This window comes from Thunnus albacares, chromosome 23, assembly GCF_914725855.1.
Source record: "Thunnus albacares chromosome 23, fThuAlb1.1, whole genome shotgun sequence".
In the NCBI taxonomy this organism is placed as follows: Eukaryota; Metazoa; Chordata; class Actinopteri; order Scombriformes; family Scombridae; genus Thunnus; species Thunnus albacares.
The window spans coordinates 9638589-9649288 of NC_058128.1; the positions used below are offsets into that span (position 1 = coordinate 9638589).

Consider the following 10700-nt stretch of genomic DNA (forward strand, 5'->3'; position numbering starts at 1 on the left):
GTAAATTTACCTTGCATCATTTATCGCGAGTTTTTATCTTATCACTCAAACATTTCAATACTTGTCTCGACAAGTTCCCTGACTTTGACCTACTGTAAAACAGAACAAAGACACCGGCGGATACTTACGAATATCTCCTTTTCTTTAACGAGGAAGTTATCTGTTGATCTATATGTGGTTGTAAGGTGAAGTCGCTTTGTAAATAATCCAGTGAGTCAAACAAAAACGTATTTCTCTGTGCTAACGTTACACTACTACACACCCAAATTTGAAAGAAGAGAGCTTCCTGCTTCATAACAAAAACAACTGCCCCGGTGTAGTGTGAGACAGCCAATTGCGTGGCGAGGTTTAAACCATGTGACTGATGAGGTCATGCGCTGAACAAAACTGTCACTGGGCAAACTGATGCTGCATATAAGGACCACGCATCTGCTCGTAAATATGCGGGTTCACTTATTTAAATTCCTTTTGTCTCAGTCAATATAAATAAAACAATTATATCTGTGTGAAGATTTGAATTCTACTGGTGGGTTGTTGTTTTTTTTTATAAAATCGAGCGCCACAGAGGTATTTTGCACTTTTGGCGCAGATAAACAAGAGAAATGCTTATCACTTTCGTAATTAATTAATCTGTAATGAATTTAACCAAATTATTTTGTGTACAGCACTTTTCTCACAAATTCTTGACATATATTTAATGCTGCCAGCCTTCTAAATATTACATCTCAACAAATTTTGTGTATGCATTTGTGTTTGCAATTGCTAATTGCAAGATTTCCGGACTGCACCTAAAGGTAACAGTATTGCCTGGTGACAGCAAGAGATGAGCGCATGTTGTTTATTCAACAATAGTGTTGCACTGATAATGCAATTATAAGTGGCTGTAAATAGACTGTAGTATGATGTAAACAAATCAGCTTGTTGCTGAACCTGCAAAGTAACAATTATTTCTATATATACCTTATTTGTATGACACTTTGGACAAAAGCATATGCCAAATTAATAAATGTAAATATATTATGCTTTATGTATCTACATGTAAATAATAATAATAACAATTATAACAATAATAATAATAATAATGACAATTTCTTGAATAAGTTAACAGAAGAGCTGTCTTTGTTTATACCCATTTTTCAGATTATTTTTCGATGTAAACATCATTTGCCATAATATTTTTGACCATTTTTTTGTTCCTCCATCTATGATGTTGTACAATCCTACATGGCCACTGACAAGCCAACATACAATATGTCTAATACTGACTTCAGAGTACCTCAAGTCTGTCCCAAAATATATTAAGACATGCTCAATTTTGTGTTTCTTTTTGAAGTTTTATTATATTAACAGTGGTACAGAAGAAAAGAACAACAACTTCCCACATTTTTCGTGTAAACTTTTGTAAAAGAACATAACTGCTTTTCTTTGTGCATTTCTTTGGGTCCACTTTGGACACGAAATCACTTGGGAGTTCAGCACCTTTCATTTCTCCACGGGTTCTAACAGCCAAAACAGCAATACTGTAACAACTGCAGTACCTCAAAATGTAACAAACATAGCAACTAAACCAATATAACAAATATTCCACAGGCAGAGAATAAGTAAAAATACTGAACATACATGTGACAAGTACTCTAACAAATTGCTCAAGTAAAAACTAAAATGACAAAACCCCAACACAAAGCTACTCATGCAGACAACAGTTATTACTTCCTTTGAGAAGTCAAAATGCAAAACATTTAAAGTTGTGTTTTATTTTTCTGCTATGAAGTAATATCAGTGGATCAAAAGTTTAAAAATACAGATTGTTTTTCTGGCTGATGAAAAAGTTAAACAATCAAAGGACTAAGTCCAAGGGATAAGGGCTATCTCATGTCTTACATTAATGTCTTTAAAAGGTGGCACTTGCTATTGTCAATGTTCCTTAACTATAGTTTCAGCGCACTATATAGTAAACTATACAAAACTTTAAACATTTAACAGTGATAAATAATGTTATTATGTTATATGTAAAGAATCTGAAATGCTACTCTGCTACTTTTCTAAATATATGAATTTTATTCCTCTTTGCTTCATAAAGCTCACTGTATGTAACAGACATACTAAGGTTTTGCCCTTTTTCCCCCATATGGACTCCCTCCTAATAAAAGAAGTACAAACTTTGATTAGAAATGAACCTAGTCAGTCACCATTAGGTTCAGACATTGATCTTTTTAACACTGGTTTTCCTGTTTGAAGTGATGATTGTTCATCGGAGAGTGGATTTTAGGGCCTTTATCTCAACGGGTGCAGGTCACATGAAATGTTGACCACACGCCTACACTGCAGTGCCTTTCACTGCTGAATGTAGTGATAAAAACTACATTTATAATACGTTGAGGGTAACTGAAACTATTGGAGTACAGTGGCCGAGCCGAGCAGGAGAGCTGCCTTAGCTATTTTTGTACGTCCTTAGCTTCAGCTGCTGTATATCTACTAGCAAAAAGACTCTCTAGACTGCATGAGCCAAATTTTTGTTTTAACTTGTGGTGACAGAGTCCTGGGTGGTGTCCTGAGGAGGGTTTGTTGCTGGTGGGCTGCTGCTGAACATCAGCTTCCTGATGATATCCGCGTAGAAAGGTCCATAGACAGTCTTGTTGTAGTTGACCAGGGAGATGAACTTTGCTCCCATCAATGCTAGTTCAGGTTTTATGGCAGTCAAGCCAGCTGGTACTTGTTCAAGTTTGGCCTGAGATTTAGGGTCACAGATGAGTGTCATGAAGTACTGCTGCACACGGTCCTCTGCAGAGAAAGGAAGAGAGTGAGAGAGGGCTAATAACTTAATATTTCACACATGCAATGCGTTAAATGACATGAAAACATCTTTATTGTATAGCACAAGGCTCAAATGAGTCACTCCTGCTCGCTCCATCTTACCAACTAAAGTGCGGATGGGGTTGTCCTTCTGGGTGATGCTACAGATCTGGCCTGTGAGGGTGGCCTGCAGTGCCGGGGTCAGCGTAGGGTAGTTCCTCTCAGTTAAAGACTTGTTGAGCTCACAGCAGATCTGAGCACTGACGCCCTCTAGTGCCTCTTCCATTTTAAAGTGTCTACAGATAAAAAGAGAAGAGAGTTCTGGGTTGAGCTTCCATTTCAGGCTGCACACGTATAACCTTCTAGTGTGATAAACAGTTGTATGTTTAAATAAAGTCTGTGGATTTAAGATAGAAAAAGGTGAACTGACGGGCTGTGCATCCCATCCAGCAGCACACTAGTCATCTTCTTCAGCCGGTCAGACAGGGAAGACAGGCCCTGGATAGGCCCTCCGATAGTGCTGTAGACGATGAGCAGCACTTCATTCACTGCCTGACACCTCTGGAGCTGCCGCTGAATCTCTCGGAGACGTGTCTCATCTGTCATCCAGGTCTAACCAGGAAACCAGAATATAGAGTTAATGCAATTGAGATATGTGCATCAGTTAGATTAACTAATTTATCTTCATCAGAACTTCATAGTAACCAGGAGACATGATATAAAGAAAATGCTATCAGTTAAGTTGCATGTGTGTGTTATCATGTTTTTTACAGAATAGGACCCCTAAATCCGCCAAAAACATTGCACTCAACCAAAGACAAAAAAATAAATATGTGTATTTCACATATAATAAGCACAGAAATACTCAAGTTAGCAAATCTCTCTCTCAGTTACAAACATAAATGCAACACATACTCACCTCAGGCAATGGGCCCTTATCAGAGTCCCATGTGAGGATGTGGAGGAAGGCAGCATTGAGGACCTGGAAGGGCCCCGGCACCGCTCGCTGCCCTTTCCCCTGACCATTAGTCTGCTCTGCGGGGATGGTGGCAGACTGCAGCTCTTCCAGAGCGGATTTGATCCAGGCGGTTGTGTGGTCCAAAGCACCTGAAGAGGTTTATCACAGTGACACTGGTTGAGTCATTTGTTCTTCATTCAGATTTAATTGTAAAGATTGTTTTCATCCCATAAGTAAATATTTCCTTTCCAGCACACAAGTCCCGACAAGTATTTTTATGTGTGAATTCTGGAACAAACCTTATATTCTTTCATTTAGTCAGGACATCCAACTCACCAGGTGTTTTTTCCAGGATGCTCTGGAACTTTTCCCTCTCATATTCAACACTGTGCCTCTGCAGCACAGGCCTCAGATTATCGATGGTAAAGTTGACCATGTCCGCCTTCATTAGGTCCAACACACGGAAGATCTCTCTATTGTGTAAAAGAAATAAAAGCCGTTGTAATTTACTTTCTTCTTATATTATTGCTAAATAAGAAAGCTCACAGCATTCATGTATTCTCTCAGACAAACAGCTTTAAACCACAAGTGTGCAAATGTTCGAGGTCACACATTAAGAGATCAGCAGTGAAGAGACAACAACATGGCAGCAAAGATTCTGCAGATCTTTATATCTTACCTGAACAGTGTCACAATATTATCTGTGCTGTCCCGGAGCTTCTTGATTTCCTCATCCCTGACTGGTGCACACATCTTGCCCATGGTGGTGATGATGTAAGAGGCAAGCCCCTGTATGTCTACAGCGTCGTTGTCAGCCTGCTGACGAATCAGGTCCATATCCAGCACCTCCATGATCTGGGTCCTTATCCGATTGGCACCCGGGTTAAGGAATGACAGTAAGGTCTGTCCAATGAGGAAAATGTTTGTCATTTTATTGAAGCATTATTTAATTCATCATGTGAGGTGATGCAGATAAAGAAAAGCAGAGAATATGGATCACGCAAAAGGTGCTGCAAAGAAACATCAGGAAAATGTTCCTTAATTTTGTACAGTCAGAGGAAAAAAGTCATTTCTATAAACGCAGAGAAGCTGTAAATATCAGACTGTGTGTGTGCTGACCTCTCTGATTTCCTCCAACAGTCTGATGGCTTGCCCATACTCAGGCGGGTCGTCATTCAGCTCAGACTCCAGGATGTCCCAGAACGCTTTGTGGACATTTTCTCTAACCATCTTCCATAAACTAAAAAAAAAGAAATGGCGGATTTTGCTTAGCTGAGTATATGATCTGTCAGGAGTAATGGCCATTTATGAAATGGGCTTTGATCGATTTGTGGCTTTGTTCTCCCATCTCTCCAAACATTGAAGGACAAAACTCAGTGCTGTTTGGCAGGGATGGTGCACAAAGGACTAAATGATCATGACATACATTATCTTAAAAAATAAAATGTCTCCCTTACTGCTGAGTATGGAAAATAATTTTGGAACTGATGATAAATTACAGAATCTATCTTATCTGCAGCTGTCTGTCTCCTCACTCTTTCCCTAAAGAAATTCTTTTTCTCTCCTCCCCTCATCTGTCAGTCTGGCCTCTTCATTCTTTTGCTGAGTTCATGTTGTGCTAAAGGTAAACAAAGACAGACAATGAATACAGGAGAAAAGACAAATTCTTCTATATCTGTCTCTTTACTGTGAAAAGGAACTGATAAAATTCAATCCAGATCCAAAGAGATGTATTTGATCAGAAGTTGGGACTTATGCTACCTGTGTTTATTAGATATGAAAATATACCCTCTTTTTTTGTCAATTTATTCAATAATTTGTCACTGTTTTTGACCAATTCACTTACTTTTTGAGGCACGGGTAAAAGTAAATGAGTAAAGATTTATTTAGAAGGCACTTTTCAAGTAACGGCATCTCTTTGAATTTCTTTAAGTTGTCTCATGTTCCTTTCAAACTAACATATTGTTAGTTGCCAGAAGCTTTTACAGCGTTCAAATTCAGCTTTTGCCAAATGGCATTTGGGTTTGTAATCACGGTAACTAAGTTTTTATATGAGGTGTATGCATAATTTTGTCATCACAATAAAACTTGACAGAGCATAGATCAAATAAATAGCCCTCTCTGACTATTAATCCAGTTTATTCCACATTGCTGTTATTTTTCTATTTTTGTAAAAACCCTTACCTGACAAACTGGTATTTAGGTTTACTAATATACTACAAAACATGATAAAGTCGCAGAGAAATGGAGACACAGGATCTTGTTTTATGCAGCTGATATACCTGTTCTGTGGTAGGCTGTCTGGCTCCAGCTGGAATTTGCGATTCATAATGATCTCATGGGCAAAGCTGAGATTGAAGAGGTCTCTGGCAGACTCCATGACTTCATCTAGGGTTACGGTTTTGGGTGGGCTCGCTGTAGGAAACAAATATTGAGTTGTAAGTAGACAAAAAAAGTGGGAACATAAAATTGACTGACGTTCCATTATGATAGTAGCGGTGTTGGTTATTCTTGGAATGTGATTTCAGACATGTAGGTCACACTCAATTGGTTTGCCTAGTCCTGGGCTTAGATGTCTTAAAATATTATCAGCACTAACACAATGGTAGCATGAATATTCTTTTCTGAGACATTGCAGAAGCCAAACCAACTGGTAGGCCTTTCCTGAGAAAGGAAGACAAACATGGACACAAAAATGAAAACAATATGTCAGGTATTGTTCAGTGAGAAAAACATGAGAGGGAAAACTCACAGGAGGGCGTGCAATGCTTGCTAGAGCAGTCGCTGGTGAAGCTTTCACGGGAGCAGTCCAGGTCACTGGTGGAGGTCATGCTGTCACAGCGCTCTGATGACGATTCTACATCACTGCCTTGATCTTCACCGCTGGATGTGGACACGGGTCGCTCATCATTTAGAGGCATCTTGGGTTACAGCTGCACATGAGAAGTTGGATAACACCCACATCTAAATATAACTTTTACAGATAGCCTGTGGACTTCCTATCACATTATCTAACTCGACCTGTTCTAAAAGTTGCAAGTTAATGAGTATTTTACTACTTTCAAGGGATCTTGGAAGAAACAGGTTAAGACTTTAACTGGAAAGTTTGTCATTCCTTCGTTGTTTAGATCTTCAGTAGGAGATGAAAGCCATAGACAAGGTAGAGAAGTTCAAATATATTGAGAGATGGACTAAAGCATTGTTGACAGTAAAAAAACTGTGTGTTACCTGTGTGTTTGTGTGAGAGAGAGAGAGAGTGCGAATGAGAGAGACAGGGGGAGCATTGACTTTTCACTTTAGTGATAGTTGTTGTCGTCAAGGCAGTTAACAGAGTGTAACAAAAACACCAGTCACGCTCAGTAAAACAGCTGGTGGGCCAGTCACCATGGAAACAGACATAGCTGCCTTGTTGTACTCTTCTGAGTATCAACATGTTATTAAACTTATGGGAGCAAATGAGGTCATTTGTTGGGAAAACTCTTGATGACTCAACACGTGCTGACTGCCACGGGACAAAGCCAGGACACAAACAAGACTCATTTCCACCAAAGGTTTAAACAAACATTTGTATTCCTTGTGGATAAAAGGGACTCTTTGTCCAGGCTTATTTGAGATCAATTGTGTCTCCAGGGTAACATGGGACAACAGAGGGTTTCTCAACTGTCAGAAAGATCCTGTTACACCTGTCCATGTGTTGTCTCTCTCACACACAAATAGAAATACATTAGCATAAGAAAGAAAGGTACAAATTAAGAAAAATTCAAGTTACAGCTGAACCCAGTGAACTCAGTATTGAAGTTGTGTGCATGTACCTATCATAAAAACACCAAACTGTATCTTGATTACTGTAACAATTGAGCAGGTGTCAGTCTTTCTAACATTATCTAAGACATACACGCTGGCAGGGTGACCCTTGGGTGTTCCTGTTCCTGCTTGCGGTTATCTGCGGCCAAAAATGAACGCACACTCCCTCGCTGCTCTTTTTGGTTTAAAGATAGCACAGGAGGGGTGAGGGTGGGTGTCGGAGGGGGGAGTGTGTGTGTGTGTGTGTGTGTGTGTGTGTGTGTGTGTGGGGGGGGGGGGGGGGGGGGAACGTGACTTCCACATACCCCCGCTGTGTCCAAAACTCATTCATTACATCATTTGCCTGACCGGACAGCTAGGTCACAGCAAAGCAGCAGGCCAATTTTCAGAGATTATCTAGAGTGATGGGTGCAAGGCAGTCCAGAAAACTGATGACGGATTAGGCCCACTCTATCATCTGCTGCTTCTTAATGCTGTCTGACTGTAATAAAATGCATTAGTTTGTTGTGACAAACCCATACAGCAAAATGACAAAAATAAAAAAACATGTTTAGAGATTGAATTACTGATTTATACATTTAATAACACTGACTGTACATTGTAGACAGATACAGCACTGGAAAGCTATGTGCTCATAACAACACATCTGAAATAATATCCATACATCTTGGCCAGATGTTTTGGATCTGTGTCATATGAACAAAACAAAACGTGAGGGAATACAATATGTACTGTTACAGTAACTCCTTCAGAAACAAAGAGTCGTCAGGGATCCAGATTTGACTGCAGCATAATGTAAACAAAACAGTGGATCAGGGAGGCTGGGCTAAGCACCCAGGGATTCTCCTTATTGGCTGCAGCTTTCTGTCTCTCACCCCTACATGGAAAATCTTTGGTTACAAAGCTGTGCACATGGATAAAAAAAATACCCACACACGCGTAAGAAGTGGGTACACGTGATCTGAGCTACAGACCAAAACAAGAACTCCATGCACATCTATCATAGTACATGTATTCCTTTGTCAGTGCCAGAGTCGAGAGAAAAAGTGCAGTATAAACATAATGCTGTTTCTACAATATAAATGTATTGTGTTTAAAGTGACTGCTGTTACACTGTGGCAGCGTCTTTATGGCAGGCTCAGTTATTTGACCAAATGTTCCAGCTATGACAAGCGACTATAAATCATGAATTTGGTTATTTTTTGCGGAGCAGCATATTTTGACGTAAGCTAGTTAAAGCTTTTCGACGACTGTAGCGAAGTTTCCGCTTACTAAACACAACAAAAGTGAGACTCAAATCAACATAAAAGTAACCAACTGAGGCAGTCGAAAGATTGAAAATCGTATAAAGAGTGAAACGTGCTAAACAAAAGCGACTTTTACCTCATTCAAGTCTCCTGAGAGGGAGACTGACACCAAAATAGCTCAGCTCTGAAGTGCAGATTGGTCGTCGTTCCGTACTGTTTGTCTTTCCGTTTAAAGGTCCTTCGCTCCCCCAGTTGGGACTGAGGACAGGCAGGTGAAACTATTTCGCACATAGGGGTGTTCAACGGCCAAGAAAAGGCGAATATCGAGTTTGTGTTTATGGATTCCGGTGTTTTCTTAAAAAAATTAAGTTTTATAAATCGACAAGCACTAATATAAATGCATCGATACACTTAGTTCGGGAAAGGAAATGTAATACTCTGTACTACATTGTACCACCCCTTGTTGAAATGGTACGCTCCGCTCTGCTTTGTTTACGGATGTGAGCTCAGTATGCTCATACCTGGCTCATAGCATGGATGTGTTGGCTATGGCTCATTGTGTGTGTGTGTATGTGTGTATATTTAATATCTATCTATCTATCTATCTATCTATCTATCTATCTATCTATCTATCTATCTATCTATCTATCTATCTATCTATCTATCTATCTATCTATGATTGATTCATAATTTGTGTTTGGCTGAATGTCTGTTGTAAGGATAACAGTTTCACCATTGCTTCTATATTTACTTGGTTGTTAATTCAGTGTGATAAGCAGGTTTGTTTGTTGTGTTTATTTGGTAAAGTGTGTATGTAGAATGTAGACGTATATATGACTGAGTGTGTGGTGGATCCCAGGGAGGATAGCCAGTTGCCTATGCTGGTGCTAATGGGGATCCTAATAAAGAAAGAAAGAAAGAAAGAAAGAAAGAAAAAAAAGAAAAGAAAGATGAATCATTGCATGGTAGTGTCCAGATTTGTTTTCTGGTTATGTTAAGACCAATTTTTATACAAGACATTTGGACTTGTAATTGTCAGAAAACAACCAAGTTATAACAGCGTGACAGTGATCAACATGCAAAATATCAGGACCCTGAAAGTAAATGGAATTTAGCCATCATTGATTTGACTACATCTGTTTAAGGACTCAATTTACATCAATGCTATGTCCTTCCAAATGGCAGCTCTCTAACTTGATTTAGGAGAAGTTTTAATTTAGATTTTAGCCACAACATGAGACAGAGGGAATAAAGGTAAGGGGAATGATCAACATGAAGGATTTTCATCCCCTTCCAGGAAAACGAAAGAGAAGGTGTGTGGTTTAACAGTAAGAAAAGCAAATAATATATGGAGTAGATTCATGTAGCACTAAGTCCAAAGGTCAGTTGTATAAGGACAGCAGAGGTAACAATAGATTGGTTACACAGGAACAAGGAAGGACAACAATGATAAAATTATGTTTAGGTCTGCAGTGCCTTGGAAAATGCCATTACATGCAATGCATACTGTAAGAGGAATTACATAATGTGTGATGAAGACAAAATATATTCAGGCTTTGAGGGGAATTGTTTGGATTTGAAAGATGTTATCTTTAGATATTTGGATATAAGTGCTATAAAGATATAGTGCGTAACACAGTGTATCAACAAAGTGCTAACACTTCACAATCTCACTACTGAAAGATGAGTAGCCTCCCACCAATCCATACTCCAGTCTATTGTAGGTGAAAGATGTGCAGCAACTGCTGTTAAATGCCATAAGAGGAATTCAAAGTGTGTCTCAGAGGACTTCTTGGGATTTTTATTTTTAATTTTATTAATCTCATAAAATAGCTTGCAATAAAATTAATTTTCTGGAGAGGATTGGATGACTTAGTCCTCCGGTCCCCTCTGGTTTC

General features: G+C 39.2%; 2 protein-coding genes across 3 annotated transcripts in view; both read right to left on the reverse strand.

Moving 5' to 3' along the window:
* Window positions 1–304, reverse strand: part of apaf1 (apoptotic peptidase activating factor 1) — a 49550-nt gene extending 49246 nt beyond the window's left edge. Inside the window, exon 1 of the mRNA XM_044343248.1 lies at window positions 129–304. The gene's annotated coding sequence lies outside the window, so the exon portion shown is untranslated. The remainder of the gene's footprint in view (window positions 1–128) is intronic.
* Window positions 305–1309: 1005 nt separating this feature from the next.
* tcp11l2 (t-complex 11, testis-specific-like 2) lies at window positions 1310–9045 on the reverse strand. Of its 2 annotated transcripts, XM_044343801.1 has the most exons (10): window positions 8939–9045; window positions 6504–6684; window positions 6034–6166; window positions 4871–4991; window positions 4431–4654; window positions 4088–4224; window positions 3713–3900; window positions 3224–3405; window positions 2917–3089; window positions 1310–2781 (listed from the first exon to the last, which is right to left on the reverse strand). In XM_044343801.1, exons 2-10 carry the CDS (start codon window positions 6670–6672, stop codon window positions 2519–2521), a joined length of 1590 nt encoding a protein of 529 aa, XP_044199736.1. In that variant the 5' UTR covers window positions 6673–6684; window positions 8939–9045; the 3' UTR covers window positions 1310–2518. The 2 variants fall into 2 exon arrangements, with proteins under 2 accessions (XP_044199736.1, XP_044199737.1); XM_044343802.1 differs by lacking the exons at window positions 6504–6684; window positions 8939–9045 and adding an exon at window positions 5251–5369 and having other exon boundaries at window positions 6034–6125.
* Between the last annotated feature and the right edge of the window lie 1655 nt (window positions 9046–10700).